Source organism: Bubalus kerabau, chromosome 6 (assembly GCF_029407905.1).
Source record: "Bubalus kerabau isolate K-KA32 ecotype Philippines breed swamp buffalo chromosome 6, PCC_UOA_SB_1v2, whole genome shotgun sequence".
Taxonomy (NCBI): Eukaryota; Metazoa; Chordata; class Mammalia; order Artiodactyla; family Bovidae; genus Bubalus; species Bubalus kerabau.
In genome coordinates this window covers 117,447,662-117,465,022 of record NC_073629.1, presented here as the reverse complement: position 1 = coordinate 117,465,022, position 17,361 = coordinate 117,447,662, and the positions used below count along the sequence as shown (strand labels likewise).

Genomic DNA, 17,361 nt, shown 5'->3' with positions numbered 1-17,361 from the left:
GTTGACAGGTGGGGAGGGAAGCGTGAAAGCAATAGAGAGAAAAGTAGATGCAAGAAACCATTAGGGCAGGTGAGAGAGGGGGCAGCGTCCGCTTGCTGGTGTCCATGCAGAACAGAGCACTCCCTGTGAGTCTTCCTTGGAATGTTCTACAGGGCTCACCATCCAATACATTGGGGGAAACTGTGGGATGAATGCAGTGAGGGTTTTGTTGGCTGTTCCCTAGTTGAAGTGTTTTGTGTGTCCCCCATACAATACGGGAGCACTTTCCAAAACTTGTTTGGCTGCAGGAATCTCTCTCTCTCTTTTTTTAGTTTTTATTTTATATTGGAGTACCATTGATTTACAATGTTGTCTTCGCTGCAGATGTACTGCAGAGTGATTCAGTTATACATATACATATATCTGTTCTTTCTAAAATCCTTTTCCCATTTAGGTTATCACAGCCTACTGAGTAGAGTTCTGTGTGCTCTATAGTAGGTCCTTGTTGGTTATTTTTTTAAATATAGTGGTGCGTATATGTCAACTCCAAACTCCAACTTTATCCCCCACCCCACCCACCACCTTTTTTGTGGAGCATTTGAGGCACTGGCGCTCCCAGGAAGGCACTTTGGAAATGCTGGTATCGCGTGTGGCAGCTTCTTTAAACACAAGCACGTTTCTACAGCAGTGTGGCTCCTGCTCCGTTTGCTTTCCCCCTCTTCAGGATGACTATTTTCTACCTTTTCCTCATCCTGCTTCATCTACACCTTTGCCTCGTCAGTTTACTCTGAGCTGGTGATCTTGATTTCCATTTCACGAGAAAGTATAAGTAAAATCAAAGAACATCTGCTTCCCCTAACAGTCTGCCTCCTCCCTATTCAAGAGTGCCTCCTGCAACTCTCCTGTCTCCTGCATCATTGGTTCTCCGATGCACTGCATGGATCCTTTCATGATATGTACGCAGTGCCTTTCCTTCTCTCGTAAAAACCCCCTGGATGCTCTGCTCTCCCCTTCAGGAGGGTCCCGGTCTCCTTTTTTTTTTTTTTAATTAAAAAAAATTAATTTACTTCTTTTAATTAAATTGTATAATTTATACAATACTGTGTGGTTTTTGCCATACATTGACATGAATCAGCCACGGGTGTACATGAGTCCCCCGTCCTGAACCCCCCTCCCGCCTCCCATCCCATCCCACTGGGTTGTCCCCGTGCACCATCTTTGAGTGCCCTGTTTCATGCATTGAACTTGGACTGGCGATCTAGTTCACATATGGTAATATATGTGTTTCAGTATTATTCTCTTAAATCATCCCACCCCGGGCTCCTTTATAAGCATCATCTTCACTGCCTATAGTTCTCTCTGAACTCACCCTAATCTCTTGTTAGCTCTCTCTGCTCCACAGAAAGTGTGCTGGGCAAAGTCCCTCCATCTGGCAAATCCCAGTGGTCAGTGTTGGGTGCTGTTCCGCTTGACCCATGAGTGTCATCTGTCACATCGGTGACCCCCTCCCTCCTAGAATGCCATGCTCCCTCGGTCTAGATTCGGCTCTTGTGTGTCTAGGTTCTTCCTCCTGCAGAGTCATTCTTCCTTATCCTCTGCTGGTTCTTCCTCTTCTCTCTTCCTCTTCTTCTCTTCATCACTGAATTCCCCAGGATCCTCTCCTGGGACTGGTATTTTAACTTGAATAGTCTGAATTAGGATGCCTCGCCTGCCAGGTGGCAATTCTGTGACAAACTGGGAGGCAGTTCATTCAACACAAAGGCTCTGGTGCCAGTGGAGTTGAAGCCCTATGATAACATTTGATTCACAGTGGTCAGTGGCAAGAGGGACGTGGTCTTTCTCATCGATGGGTCCCAGAGTGCTGGCCCCGAGTTCCAGTACATCCGAACGCTCATCGAGAGGCTGGTCGACTACCTGGATGTGGGCTTCGACACGACCCGGGTGGCGGTCATCCAGTTCAGCGATGACCCCAGGGTGGAGTTCCTGTTGAACGTCCACTCCAGCAAGGACGAGGTGCAGAATGCCGTGCGGCGGCTGCGGCCCAAAGGCGGGAGGCAGGTCAACGTTGGGGGTGCCCTGGAGTACGTGGCAAGGAACATCTTCAAGAGGCCCCTGGGGAGCCGGATTGAGGAGGGTGTCCCTCAGTTCCTGGTCCTCATTTCCTCCGGGAAGTCGGATGATGAGGTGGAGGACTCGGCCATAGAGCTCAAGCAGTTTGGCGTGGCGCCACTCACGATCGCCAGGAACGTGGACCAGGAAGAGCTGGTGAAGATCTCGCTGAGCCCCGAGTACGTGTTCTCAGTGAACACCTTCCGGGAGCTCCCCAGCCTGGAGCAGAAACTGCTGACACCGCTCACCACCCTGACTGCTGGGCAGATACAGCAGCTCCTGGCCAGCACGCGCTACCCGCCTCCAGGTGAGACTGGGTGTTGGCTATTGTTCTTCTGTTGTATCTTCTAAAAAAAAAAAAATATATATATATATATATATATATATATATACATACACACACACATATGCTGCTGCTGCTAAGTCACTTTAGTCGTGTCCGACTCTGTGCGACCCCATAGACGGCAGTCCACTAGGCTCCCCTGTCCCTGGGATTCTCCAGGCAAGAACACTGGAGTGGGTTGCCATTTCCTTCTCCAATGCATGAAAGTGAAAAGTGAAAGGGAAGTCGCTCAGTCGTGTCTGACTCTTAGCAACCCCATGGACTGCGGCCCACCAGGCTCCTCCGTCCATGGGATTTTCCAGGCAAGAGTACTGGAGTGGAGATATAGATATAGATATATATATATATATATATATATATATATATATATATGGGCTCAAAGGCCATGGTGCTCACAAGTAAAGCTAAGATAACAGACACCTGTGATGGAACCAGTTGGGACTGTGGCTTGCTGCAGGGAAGAAGGGCATCAGGAAGGGCTGACGGCAGGATTTGAATTTGCCAAAGATGGTTTTGTGGAAGGCTTGAGGAAATGGGACTTTGCCCTGGATTGGGTGTTGTTGAGAAGGGGGAGTAGTTCTTTGACTGGGTGTCTTACTAACTCTCATGGCTAAAGTTGTAATTGGTAAAGAAACAGTGGTCACACCTGTGATCCAAGATAGGGGCGGGTATTTGGTTATTTTGTCTTCTTTTTGTCAGTGTTCAGACACAAAAAGAGCATGGCTTTCCCTGATGTTGATGTTCTGTGAAATCTTTTGTGTTCCACTGGAGAATCCAGGGCCTGGCTGTGTGTGCTGGGGCAGCTTTTCTGTTTTCAACAAAAAATGGTTCTGTTCCACGACTTGCTCAGCTTTCGCTGTGCTGTTTTTCCACTGGAAGTGGCCAGTGTGTTATGAAGCAAAAGGTTGAATTTGTTGAGAGGCAAGATGTGAGCTATTTAATAAATGACATCCAGGAAGTACCTAGAAATCCAATTAATAGGAAGGTATGGTTTATCTTTCCTGAAAAGTGAAAATATTAGGGGCTTAGTCATGTGACCGACCGCATGGACTGTAGCCCACCAAACTCCTCTGTCCATGGAATTCTCCAGGCAAGAATACTAGAGTGGGTTGCCATTTCCTTCTTCAGGGGTTCTTCCCAACCCAGGGATCAAACCTAGATCTCCTGGGGTCTTTTTTACTATCTGAGCCACCAGGGTTCCTTATCTTTCCTAGGACTTTTGATTAATTGTATAGTGAAAAAACTGATTCATGCAAAGAAGACAGGGGAATAACAGCTAAAATAAAAACTTTGTATAAATGCTAGAGATATGTGAGGAAAAAGAAATACTGTGAATCAAACACCCTGGGAGAGAGTTGGGCTTCTCCTGGCTGTCACTAGTAAGTGGTGGCCTTTGTCCTCAGCTGTGTCTCTTTTCTTGCATAATAATAAGAGATGTTGGTCTGGGTGATCTCAGTCTCTGCTGGTAGTAACAGGTCATGATTCATAGATTATGGTCACCCAGGATTTGTTTCTAAGCGCTGTTTATTTTGAAAGAAGTTGTAACCCAGACTGCAAAGCCACCATTAAACTCAGAAAGGGGAAGTTTTGGAGAACTAACAGTATTTCAAGAAGCAGAAATTGTTTTGATGCAAAAGGCCCAATATGTAATGATTGATAGAAAACCTGGGAGACAAAGACACGCACATTGGCTGGTAGTTTTCAGGTTAACTGGCATGATGGTGTGATGGAGTGCGAAGTTCAGAGATAAAGCCAGATGCGCGCCAGTCCTGTGCTGAGTTTTCCTTTTCCTCACCCGCAGCTGTGGAGAGTGATGCTGCGGACATTGTCTTCCTCATCGACAGCTCTGATGGCGTGAAGCCAGATGGCATCGCGCACATCCGGGACTTTGTTATCAGAATCGTGCGGAGACTCAATGTCGGTCCCAACAAAGTGAGAATTGGGGTCCTGCAGTTCAGCAATGACGTCTTCCCAGAATTTCAACTAAAGACCTATAAATCCCAGGCCAGCGTGCTGGATGCCATACGTCGCCTGAGGTTCAAAGGGGGGTCTCCTCTCAACACTGGCAAGGCTCTGGAATTCGTGGCAAGGAATTACTTTGTCAAGTCTGCCGGGAGCCGGATAGAAGATGGGGTGCCCCAACACCTGGTTCTATTTCTGGGTGGAAAATCCCAGGATGATATTTCCAGGTATTCCCAGGTGATAAAATCTGCAGGAATTGCGAGCTTAGGGGTTGGAGACCGAAATATTGACAGAACAGAGCTGCAGACCATCACCAGCGATCCCAGGCTCGTCTTCACGGTGCGGGAGTTCAGAGACCTCCCCAACATAGAAGAAAGGATCGTGAATTCCTTTGGGTCCTCCGGGGTCACCCCTGCACCTCCGGGAGTGGACACACCCTCTCCTTCAAGGCCAGGTATGTATTTGGGCCCTGGGACTACAAAGTGGTTATTATATTATTTTTATTCAGTTTTAATTGAAGGATAACTGCTTTATAATATTGTGTTGGTTTTTGCCATACATCAACATGAATCAGCCATAGGTATACACACAGCCCCTCCTTGAACCTCCTTCCCACCTCCCACCCCGTTCCACCCTTCTGGGGTGTCACAGAGCACTGATTTGAGCTCCCTACGTCATACAGCAAATTCCCACTGGCTATGCATTTTACATATGGTAATGTATTTGTTTGCTACTCTCTCCATTTGTCCCATCCTCTTCTTCCCCTCCTCTGCCCCATGTCCATCTGTTCTCTATGTCTGTGTCTCCATTGCTGCCCTCCAAATAGGTTCATCAGTACCATCTTTCTAGATTCCACATATATGCATTAGCATATGATATTTATTTTTTTTACTTTCTGGCTTACTTCACTGTGTAGAATAGGCTGTAGGTTCATCCATCTCATTAGAACTGGCTCACATGTGTTCCTTTTTATGGCTGCGTAATATTCCATCGTATATACATACCACAGCTTCTTTATCCATTCATCTGTCAATGAACATCTGGGTTGCTTCCGTGTCCTAGCTATTGTAAATAGTGCTGTGATGAACATTGAGGTAACATATGTCCTTTTCAATTATGGTTTTCTCAGGGTATATGCCCAGTAGTGGGATTACTGGGTCGTATGGTAGTTTTATTCCTAGTTTTGTAAGGAATCTCCATACTCTTCTCCATAGTGGGTGCATTAATTTATATTTCTACCAACCATGCAAGAGGGTTCCTTTTCCTCCACACCCTCTCTAGCATTTATTGTTTATAGATTTTTTGATGGTGGCCATTCTGAGGGAACACCAACTATTTTTTAATTGAAAAAAAGCAATCAGCATTCATTTTAATGATTTTCTTCTCTCAGATTTGTGGCTGTGATACTGTTAGAAATTAAATGTTTTTTTAGTTGCTAAATCATACTTGAGTCTTTGTGATCCCCATGGACTGTAGCCTGCCAGGGTCCTCTGTCCATGGGATTTCCCAGGCAAGAACACTGGAGTATGGTGCCATTTTCTTCTCCTGGGGATCCCCACTCAGGGATTGAACCCAAGTCTCCTGCATTGGCAAGTTTATTCTTTATCACTGAGCCATCTGTGAAGTCCCTAGAAATTAAATACAAGAAGAATAACTCAGTTGAAATTGTAGGAGGAATAGAAGGAACCATTTCAGAAAGCAAATGTCCTTGCTTCTTCCATGAGTTTCCATGAGACTAGCTGTAGCCCTATTGAGATGTTCTGTAATAGTGCATTGAGGGTTAGCCACAGACTCATTGGCTCTCAGAATAAAGTGGCACCATTGAGGTTGTCCAGTCCATGCCCCTCCAAACATGATTGAAAGGCAGCCTCTGTCCTAGGTGGGACAGAGACAACCCTCCTTCCTTGGACTGAATGCACCTCCCTGGGGGAATTGAGAGCTGTCCACCTATAGCTTTGACCTCATGCTCCTGAATCTGACCTTGAGTGCTGCCAAGAGCAAGTTGGGTTCCTCCACCAACCCATGTCTTTCTCAGCTCCTCCACAGGTGATGGCCATGCAGACATCTGGAGCAAATGATTAGGGTTGCTTTTCCATGAGGCATCGCATTCCACTTAGCTCTTTCATATCCTCCTCCTGTGCTGGTGGTGGGACATTCCACACTGTCCTGGATCTCCCTTCTCTCAACTCCATTCTCAACTCCTTGGTTAGAATTGGGAAATTCTCTCCAACAAAGCACTGGCATGCTGTCTAGCAGTCCTCCGAAGGTGCATGCGGTCTGCTTCCTGTTTCCCAGTCTTTCTCCAGCCTTCCCTCGCCTTGCCTCTAGGGCACGTCCCCCCTCCTGCCAGACACTGTCATTTGCTTTTGACCAGGGAAAAGACTCCAGTGGCATTTCCTAAAACACTTGATACCATGGACTGGTGAATCCATGGCATAACCCCATTTTGCATGGGATAACTGGGGATCTGCTGAGTTCTCACAGCTCCTTTCCTTTCATTTAGATGATTTATCATTTATCTTCTTGTTTTGGGCATGATGGTTTGAGAGCTGTGAATCTGGTACCTATAGAGTCATGGACTAGAGCCAAGGTGTTCACTGTGAATGAATGACAGAAAGGCCTTATTTTAATCATTTTCTGCTTGGTGATTTTGTTCTGGGTATGGAAACTGAATTTCCCCTTTTCTCATTGTCATCAACTTTAGAGAAGAAGAAAGCTGACATTGTGTTCCTGCTGGATGGTTCCATCAATTTCCGGAGAGACACTTTCCAGGAAGTGCTCCGTTTTGTGTCAGAAATTGTGGACACGGTTTATGAAGGGGGCGACTCCATCCAGGTGGGGCTAGTCCAATACAACTCTGACCCCACTGACGAGTTCTTCCTGAAGGACTTCCCCACCAAGCAGCAGATTATCGATGCCATAAACAAGGTGGTCTACAAAGGGGGGAGGCACGCAAACACCAAGGTGGGCCTGGAGCACTTGCGGCGGAACCACTTTGTGCCCGAGGCGGGCAGCCGCCTGGACCAGAGGGTCCCGCAGATCGCCTTTGTGATCACGGGGGGCAAGTCGGTGGAGGACGCTCAGGAGGCGAGCATGGCACTCACGCAGAGAGGCGTCAAGGTGTTTGCGGTGGGCGTAAGGAACATCGACTCGGAGGAGGTTGGGAAGATAGCGTCCAACAGCGCCACGGCCTTCCGGGTGGGGAACGTCCAGGAGCTGTCGGAACTGAGCGAGCAGGTTTTGGAAACCCTGCACGATGCGATGCATGAGACCTTATGTCCAGGCGTGACTGACGTTTCCAAAGGTAACGCCCTTTAGATGCATATGTTCAATCCTGTCTCTTCAATGCTGGCACGTTATCTGGTTGCCCAGATGCCCAGTGCTGGCCTTGGGTCTCCTGCAGCACCTGCTGCTTCTGGGACTGACTTACATCCATGTGGTTGGGTCCTGGTTGTCGCCTGCCTCTGAGATAGGATGTGTTTCCCGGATAGGAGTGGACGTCTGTCTTTTCTTGCTCTTACCAGATTTACCCGTCCTGTCTAATCCCCTAAATAATTCAGACTGATTGATGTCTATTTCAATTTGTAGGTTCCTTAGATTATTTGAGACCAGAGTGTTTGAATTCTCAAGTGTGTTTAATCTAAAGCCGACACTTGGGATGCATCTAGACACCGGCTGTATTCCGTGCTAGGGCTGATTAAGTCCCCAAAGCCAACATACTAAAATGTCAACAATTTTGGTTCCTAAGAGTCAGTATGCATTTTCCCGGTGAGAGAGGCAGATCCAATTGCTTCTCAGAGTTCGTACACAGATGATCTCATCTTGCCCTTGAGTGAATGTGTTCCCGGTCCATGTCCCTAGCTGTGCCTGTACGTTGAAAGCGTCTCAGCAGCTTGACTTTGAGCTCATGGCCTGCTTCTCCCTTTATAGCCTGTAACTTGGATGTGATTCTGGGCTTCGATGGTTCAAGAGATCAGAATGTCTTTGTGGCTCAGAAGGGCCTCGAGCCCAAGGTGGACACCATCCTGAGGAGAATCAGTCAGATGCAGAAGATCAGCTGCAGCGGCAGCCAGCTGCCCACGGTGCGGGTGTCTGTGGTGGCCCTCACGCCCTCAGGCCCCGTCGAGGCCTTTGACTTTGCTGAGTACCAGCCGGAGCTGTTTGAGAAGTTCCAGAACATGCGTGCCCAGCACCCCTACGTCCTCACCGCGGACACACTGAAGCTCTACCAGAACAAGTTCCGGCAGGCCTCAATGGACAACGTGAAGGTCAGGGCGGCCGCCGCGTTTCTACTTCCTGTGTCACCTCTCGGTTTTACTGGGCAAGGGTCATACCCTGATGCCCTGAAAGCCCCGTCTCCAAACTGTTCTTCTGTGGACGTTCTTCATGTTTGGTGGGGTTGGTGGTGCCTGCGTATAAGAGTCCTTTATCATCAACTGAGCTGAAATGAAATATCTTTGTTTTACTAAAGCTCTTTAAAAAAAACAAAACTCGAAAATCAGTAATTAAGCTTGAATGAGTTGAATTTGTGACTAATGCATGTTTAACCATAGCCCTGCCCTTTAAATATGTTATGTTCTCTATTTGTATATAATTTTATCTCTCTTTCTATGTTTGTACACACACACACACACACACACACACGTACATCAGTTCTCCAGGGCTGCCATAACAGAGCTCCGCAGGCGGGGTGGCTTACACAACAGTAATTTGCTCTCTCGCAGCCCGGGAGGCTGGAGGTCTGGGATCGGGGGGGAGGCAGGGTAGTTTTTTGGGAGGTCTCTCAGCTGGGCTTGGAGACGGCGTTGTCTCTTCTGTCTCCATGTGGTCTCCCCTCTCTGTGTCTGTATCCCATCACCTCTTCTTAGAAGGACACCGGCCACGTTGGATGAGAGCCCACTCTGATGACCTCATTTACTTCATTGCCTCTTTAAAAGTCCTGTTGCCAAATACAGTCACACTCTGAAGCACTGAGGGTTAGGACTTCAAACTGTGAATTTCAGAGGGATGCAGTCCAGCCCATGACACACATGCACACCCCTCCCCCCACACACATGTGTGAAGCTACATCCCCTAAATAAAGAGAATGAGATAAAATTTTTATTTCTATTGTTGCTTGTGCTTTTTAATAAATCAAGCCCTGCAACATACCCATTTATTTTATACCCCATCTAATGCACAGTATCAAGGAACTACGAATAGGGGGTAATTGGTTTTCAACCTTGGCCCCCTGTTTCCTCCACCGTGAGGTGAAGGATTTGAACTGGCTAATGTTCCTTGCAAGGGTCTGTGATGTTTCTTTTTAATTTCAGCTGGGTTTTCACACATCTTTTATCTTCAGGTGGTCATTCATTTTACCGATGGAGTGGATGGGGATCTGGCTGATTTACAAAGAGCATCAGAGGAGCTCCGACAAGAAGGTGGGTTCTGGGGGTTTCTAAATGGGAGGCAGGGGCACTGCTGGGCTGGAGAGAAACGAGTTCGCTAACAGACCCTGTGGGGCAGCGGCTTGTCCTGCGGGCACCTCTGTCCAGCATCTTGGTCCTCTTTCACCTGCCTGAGGCCGTGGGATGAACCAGCTAGTACCCCTCACATAGACCAAAGTCCTGACACAGACCCCATGGTGTCCTAGGCTCATTCATGTAGTACAACATCTAGAAAGCTTGATGCTTTTGCAAAATAACATGAAGTTTTGATTCATTTGGCTGTATCGTATAACTTAGGAATTACTGTGTTTTGGGTTTGCAGTTATCACAGCCAAAAATAGTATAATGTTAGGCAAAGTTAACATAAAATAATGAAAGCATACTTCCCAAATTTATTATGACTGGTTTGCAGTGGTACCTGTTACCAGATGTACTATTTGATCATTTGCTTTGGAATTTGATAGCACTGACGATCGAAAAAGTAAGTGCTAACGTCAGAGGTTTAAGAAGGATTTATGGAAGCATGACTTAGCTCAGGAATGTTCAGCTTATTAGCTTGCTTCTCCAGAGCAATGGAGAAGAAGCTCCTGTCATCTGATTTTGGAGGCGTGGGATTTCAACCTTCCCACGGCACATCTGTGTTAGGTGGGACCGGAACTTGAGCTTTATGTGTGTCATAAAGGACAGTGTCGCTTCCTATAGTCGCGTCCATCAGTGCGCTTTTTGACACCTTGGGAACAATTGCGCAGAAGGGTCCAGAGTTCTAGTATTGTAGCTCAGCAGAACAGCCAGTCATGTGATTACATGCGTGTCAGTTAAAGGTCAACTTTTATTTATTTGTTTTATTATTTTTAACTGGAGGATAATTGTTTTACAGTGTTGTATAGGTTTCTGCTGTACACCACCACGAGACCAGTCATAGTTATATACATATTCCTTCCCTCTTGAACCTCCCTTTCCCTTCGCATCCACCCCTTCAGGTCATCACAGAGCACCAGGCGGGGCTCCCTGTGTTATACAACAGCTTCCCACTAGTTATTAATATCTGTTTTACACGTGAGAGTGTGTGTATCAGTGCTACTTTCTCAGTTCGTCACACCCTCTCCTTCCCTTGCTGTGTTTGTAAGTCCATTCTCTATGTCTGTATGTCTCCATTCCTTCTCTGCAAATAGGTTCATCAGAGCCATTTTTCTAGATTCCATATATGTGTGTTAATATATGATATCAGTTTTACTCTTCGTGACTTACTTCCCTCTGTGTAACAGGCTCCAGGTTCATCCACCTCACTACAAAGCCAAATTTTTATACTGAAGTTTTCTTTAAAAAATAGAGGTGGGAGGAAAGCGCTGTGTTTCTTAAACGCCCACGTGAGCAGTCTTAAGTGGACCTGTCCCTGCAGGTGTCCGAGCTCTGATCTTGGTGGGCCTCGAACGTGTCGCCAACTTGGAGCAGCTCATGCAGCTGGAGTTCGGGCGAGGATTCACGTACAACCGGCCCCTGAGGCTGAACTTGCTGGACCTCGACTACGAACTAGCTGAGCAGCTTGTGAGTGTTTTGTGTATCTGTATACATGTTGGTCTAGATGCCACAAGTTGGGGCATCCCAGGATAATGCAGTCCGTTATCACCAGGCAAATGGAGGAGAGACTCCTGGGTGGGCAATTAACTCGTCTGATTCACTAGGGACCTGCTTTGTTGCCACTACACGAGTCCTGGGCAGGGAGCTCTCTGAGGACTGGAAAGACGGCCACCTGGGAGACAGGTGTCCAGGCAGCGTTGCCTCAGAGGGGCCTCTACTCTGTGAACGAGGCGTTTTCCCCTTTATAAGACGGCTGAGAAGACATAACGTTGAGATCGACCCTCTCCAAGCCAAAAACAGGGAAGACAAGAGTAGGCAGGAAAGAGAGATCATCTCTGGGTGGAAAGGGGCTTCTGTCGCCTTCTCTTCTAGTTTCCTTTGCTGCAAATGAGGACAGACCATGAGGCTTCCTAATCCCCCTGAGTTCAACCTCTCAGCTGGTGGGTTTAACTCCTGGGTTAGGGGTGAGCCTGGGGGCTTTGGGATGTGGGCCTGAGTGTTCAACGCAGAGGCTCTTTGGTGGAGGCAGCAGTGAACTGCAGAATTCAGTGACTCTGCCCGTTCTTTCCCTCCTGCCTTCTTCCTAGGACTGGGGTTAGGGTTTTTTTTTTTTTTTTTTTTTTTTTTTTTGAGTGGAAGGAGGTTAGTAGACAAATTTGGGACTTGGGAGAGCGTGAAAATTCTAGGAAATTCACTGCAAGCAAACGCATTGACCCTCATGAGTTCAGCAGGTGGAAATCTATCTTGGGTGTGCTTTCCCACATGAGGCCAGGGGCTGGGCTGGGAGGTCATGTCCAGGGTGTCTTATGGATATTGGAGGCCTTGGTGACCAGAGGTGGGGTGCTCATGGCTCAGGCAGGGACCCTACCCCATGGCCACTCCTAGGCCTTCTCTCAAGGCAGGTACTCTGTTCTGTGACTCTGCCCAGGGTTCAGGGAAAGACATATGGTCTGCTCTAAAACCCCCTTCCATCCTGGACGTCCGCAAGGGTTTGTTAGGCTTTGCTTTTTGCAGCTTAAAAATATCTATGTTATACTTAGCAACTGAGGCTTGACTATCTATGCTGGGAACTTTAGAAGTAAGGCCCAGCATTAGGTGAATATTTTATGAAGAGGGTGTATTATCTTTGGTGGCTCTTCAGACTCTGTCTGTGACATCCCATAGCCTGCTGATGGCTAAGTCTTTGAGGAAATGCCACGGGGAGTGATGTCATTTCTTGCTGTGAATGCCACATTCCTCAGACTTATGCTTTTTTCCTAGGCATTTACTGAGGGGTGAACTTTGCCTTTTGTCTCGGTAGGACAACATTGCTGAGAAAGCCTGCTGTGGGATTCCCTGCAAATGCTCTGGACAAAGAGGAGACCGAGGGCCCATAGGCAGCATCGGGCCAAAGGTAGGTGGCTTTACTCTCTTTTTCACCTGAGACTAGCTTCAGAACTGGCACTGCTCCGGCTGAGAGATTTCTCCACTGTCACGGCGGGGAGATGGAGAGGAAGGAGCAGGAATAGCTGTGCTGTAGGACGGGGGGTCTGAGGGGCAGACCCTCCCCCGTGTCTGCTCCTGCTTCCCTTTCCATAGGGTTCAGTTCTGCATTGTAGCTTTATTTTATAAAACCATGTTGAGACCAGGGGCATCATTGACTGGCAGCCTCACTACGATGGTCAGCACGATTCTTTGCATTTGCTTCTAAGTTACAGGACTTCACACAGTATTTCTTTGTAGATCAAGAGCCTTAAAGATCCTGATAGAATAATTGCACTGAAATAATGTGTGGAAAGCTGTCATGTTCAAGGGACACCTAACACATGGCTGTACTGCGTGAAGGAGGATCAGGGAGATGCTTAAGTAGGAAACAAAGAAAACCACAGCTCTTAACCAAGGAACTGGTGACTTTGTTCTAGGGCATTCCTGGAGAAGATGGCTACCGAGGTTATCCTGGTGACGAAGGTGGACCTGTAAGTCAACGTTGCTTTATTCCTTAAGTCTTTATTCCTTCCTTGTTCCTTACATGTTGGGACTGAATTGTGGAGTTCATCTGTTTCATTTCCAATCTTTTCCACTGGGAAAACCATGAATTCCTATCTGTCTTAACAAGTCGACTCGGAGTTCTGTGCTACAGGAACTGGTCTGATGCATGTGGGTATGAGGTGTAGGTCTTCACTTGTTTCATCTCAGAAGAGGGACAGAGTGGCTTTGGAGACAGAGGGCCACCAGGGATACCAAACCCAGCATCTACCAAATTCAGATACCCAGGCGAGAGGCGAGGGGGGTGGATTGGGGTGCAGGAGAAACCTTGGTAGGAATTAGGGGTGACACACTTTGAGAGGAGTCTCCCCGAGGGTGGTTGGGTTATCAGGAGCCAAGGCATCCAGTCGGGGTGGGTGGAATCTGCAGCAGGGCCTTTGGGAAGCAGAACCTGACCTAGAAGTGACTTGAGAGGTTTTTGAGAACCGACAAGGCCCAGCCTTGGGATGGAGATAGAGAGCTCCTGGTGGGGATAGAGAGGTCCTGGGGTGGGGATAGAGAGGTCCTGGTGGGGATAGAGAGTCCCAGTGGAAGGACTGGAAGGTCCTCCCAGGAAGGACAAAGGTCTGGAAGGACTGGAAGCCACAAAGTTCCCATCAGCAGAGCTGGGTGTCAGCGCTGGGCCTGGACCTCATTGGAGAACTGAAACCAGGGACCACACTGAGGAGCAGCCAGCCTAAGGGCCCTCCACGGGGCCCAGTCCTCACCAGATGGAGCCCCCCAGGGCCTGCTCGTCCTCTACCCGCCAGGAGGTGCCCTGTGCTGCTGACTGCCCCAGACCGTCTCCCTCCGGGGCAGGGAGCTGCAGGTTCCAGGCCCAGTGCAGCGAGGCTGGAGGCCTGCCTGGCACGTCACCCATCAGCCCCGCCTAATGCAAGCCCTCCTCAAGGATGCCCGCTTGGTGGGCACACTCAACAAGAAGTTCCAACCTGCAGAGCCCCTTTGTATCTCCCCACAGGGTGAGCGCGGTCCTCCTGGCGTGAACGGCACTCAAGGTTTCCAGGGCTGCCCCGGGCAGAGAGGAGTCAAGGTAGAGTGTGGGTGCCCCTCAGTGTGGGGAGGGGACCCCTGCAGCCCCGCACGTGTGCAGAGGGAGACAGCTCCTCCCACGCCTCCTGGGGGAGGAAGATGCCCGCCTGGCTTCTCCACTCAGCACTGGGCAGCCAGTGGCCTCGCATGGAGGTGGCCCCGGGCCTGGCGGGTTCAGGAGCACTGGCCGCGTTGGGAGGGGAACCTGAGGCTGGAGAGATAAGTTGCCTGTGGCAATGTGAAGCGACCAGCAGGTACTGACAGGACAGAGAGAACCTGGGCTGGGCAGAGAGAGGACTGGTGCCCAGAGCCTGTAGAGCCCCGGACCTGGGGGGAGTGAGGGAAATGGGGGGCGGGGCTCGGGAGATTACTCTCGTGCTGGAAGTTTCTGCGTGTGAAATACTTGGATCAAGGGTGGATGAATCTTCTCCATCTGCTGGAGTTTGGGAGCCCATGTCAAGGGACCGGCCCCCACACTGCAGTGCTACCAAGGGACCTCCTTGGAGCTCCTGCCCTTGGTCTGCAGCGCCCCCGCTCCTGGGGGGGCCAACAACACCCACGTACTCAGGTCCAGGCAGGTTAGCCTTATGATCCCCTTGTGATGGAGAGAAAGCTATCCCAACCGGTGAATCTCTAACACTGAGTTTTTAGACCCCGCCCTTCATGTTGGGGATGGGGAGGGGTTAGCCCTTAGCCTACTCTGGCCTACCCTCTCCAGCCTCCAGGAAGCAGCTCACATTCCTTCTTCCCTTCCCTTCCAGGGCTCTCGTGGATTCCCGGGAGAGAAGGTACTTCAACCTGGTTTTCTTTGTATGTTTAAAACTTTCCCAGTATTCTGCCAGATTTTGCCCTCACTCATGTGTCTTGTCCCCTGACAGGGTGAATTAGGAGAAATTGGACTGGATGGTCTTGATGGTGAAGATGTAAGTGAGTTTCCACTCTTAAGTCCAAACCGCTTGGGCCTGAAGATGCTGGTGACTGATCCATCAGTCTACGGCAGACACTGCGCCAGGAGTGACATTTTATTGTTGTCTTTGGCAGGGCGACAAAGGGCTGCCCGGTACTTCTGGAGAGAAAGGGAGTCCAGGAAGGAGGGTAAGCATATGTCTATAGTGTGGCTGTCCTGGAAAAGCGACAAACATTTCACTCAACGATGATTTCTTTTACTTGTGTATAAGACCGCTTCCCCTGGGCAGCCTTCCCTGACCTCCTGGGGTGCGTTCTTGGCATCTCCTAGGTCCCCTGTCAGTCACGACATATTTGTGTTGTCTTTTCTTGTTTGGAGAGTATGTCCCATAGGGCAAGACCTGAGTGTGTTTTGTTGAAATAAGTCCCCAGTGCCTGATGCAGCCCAGGTCCCCATAAGTACTTGGGGGTTACCTGAAATGTTTGGGGATAGTTTTACCTTTGTGGCAGATGACTAAATGGTAAATGTTGGAACACTGTTCAGTTTAAGATCTGTGATGGGACGAACGCAATTTTGAGGGCGAGATGAAAATGTAAGACTAATTCTCAGGCTCTGCTTGTGGTTTTTATTTAGGGTGACAAAGGACCCAAAGGCGACAAAGGGGAGAGAGGTGATGTCGGGATCAGAGGTGACCCGGTAAGGGGAGCTAACTCTTCATCACTGATATGAGACTCAAGCCTGGGGAAAGCGGGTGTGGGGAGAAGTGGATTGAAAGGAAGGATTTCACTATTGAAATTGCTTTAAAGCATGCTGGCGAAATATGTGGTTTGTCCTTTTCTTAGAATTTTGGGGTGGCTAGAGATGTCTCTGCTCTCTAACTGCAAGATAATTCTTTGCAAAGCCTCTCCTATTAAGACCCAAGAAGCTTCCCTAAAGTGTGGTCTCGGGACGCTTTAAGTTTGGGTTAGAGAAAGAGAAGCGTTTACAGCTTTTCCTGTTTTATGGGGCTATAAAACCTGTCAGCAAGTGACCACCACTGAGCCAGCCTCTTGGGGTCCAGACAGGATGAGGCAAGTGTGAGCCTGGCCCCCGTCCTCCCCAGGAGAAGGAACAGGGAGGAAGAGCCATCATTCCCCACCCCATTTGGGGCTCAGAACGATGGCTGACCCCACAGCAAGCTCTGTCAGGTGGGATGGGCATTACCTGAACGGGATGCGGCTGAAGCACTGAGTTGCAGACATCACTGCAATTTTCTTGGTCCCTGGCCCCCCGCAGCAGTGGCTTTCTATATATGTGACTTATTCCCCACCTGTGCTCTTTTCAGGGCAATTCAGGACAGGACAGCCAGCAGAGAGGAGCCAAAGGAGAAACCGGAGACATCGGCCCCGTGGTACAGTGCTCTGCACACCTAGACCCTCCCTGTGCTGCGGGCCTGGGGGGCTGGCCTCGCCCTGGGTCATTGCCAGCCCTGGGGGCTGTGGACGGGGGCCTTGAGGCTGTGGGTGCATAAGGTCGAGGTCGGGAGCAGAGAGCCTGGAAGCCAGCATGCGTGCTTGAGAAGGGGTCTCCGAGGGGAACCCAAACAGCCCCTCCCAAGAGGGGCTTCTTCTGGGCGGAGTTTGTGCCCCCTAGATGTTTCCAGAAAGTGTGCGTCAAGCCAAAGCCTTGGGGTGGGCAGAGGGCACCTGTGTCTGAGGCATCCCTGGCATGGGCGACCGGCCCTCTCTGTATGCACCCCGTCCCCCGGCGTCTTGGGCAGAATTTGAGTTACACAGTCTTCTTTGCGGAGAATCTTACATCAGTTTTCTTTCCCACGCCAGGGTCTCCCTGGGAGAGATGGGGTGTCTGGAGGGCCTGGAGAACCCGGGAAGAGCGTGAGTGTCTCCTGGGGCTTGGGGCGGGGGTGGGGGGACTTTGAACTATTTGCCTAACTCTGCCAGGCTTCTTACTCAGAGCTACTGAGCAACTTTTTATTGGGGGAATTAAGGGATTTTGGAAGCCAC

The 17,361-nt window shown here is 49.3% G+C and overlaps 1 protein-coding gene across 2 annotated transcripts in view; it reads left to right on the top strand.

Moving 5' to 3' along the window:
- Positions 1-17,361, top strand: part of COL6A3 (collagen type VI alpha 3 chain) — a 90,676-nt gene that overhangs the window by 37,635 nt on the left and 35,680 nt on the right. For both annotated transcript variants that reach the window (XM_055586546.1, XM_055586545.1), the window contains 15 exons: positions 1,790-2,395; positions 4,233-4,847; positions 7,098-7,697; positions 8,324-8,661; positions 9,735-9,813; positions 11,219-11,364; positions 12,698-12,790; positions 13,299-13,352; positions 14,381-14,452; positions 15,213-15,239; positions 15,330-15,374; positions 15,493-15,546; positions 15,992-16,054; positions 16,683-16,748; positions 17,179-17,232. In XM_055586546.1, coding sequence (XP_055442521.1) covers positions 1,790-2,395; positions 4,233-4,847; positions 7,098-7,697; positions 8,324-8,661; positions 9,735-9,813; positions 11,219-11,364; positions 12,698-12,790; positions 13,299-13,352; positions 14,381-14,452; positions 15,213-15,239; positions 15,330-15,374; positions 15,493-15,546; positions 15,992-16,054; positions 16,683-16,748; positions 17,179-17,232 — 2,912 coding nt within the window. The remainder of the gene's footprint in view (positions 1-1,789; positions 2,396-4,232; positions 4,848-7,097; positions 7,698-8,323; positions 8,662-9,734; positions 9,814-11,218; positions 11,365-12,697; positions 12,791-13,298; positions 13,353-14,380; positions 14,453-15,212; positions 15,240-15,329; positions 15,375-15,492; positions 15,547-15,991; positions 16,055-16,682; positions 16,749-17,178; positions 17,233-17,361) is intronic.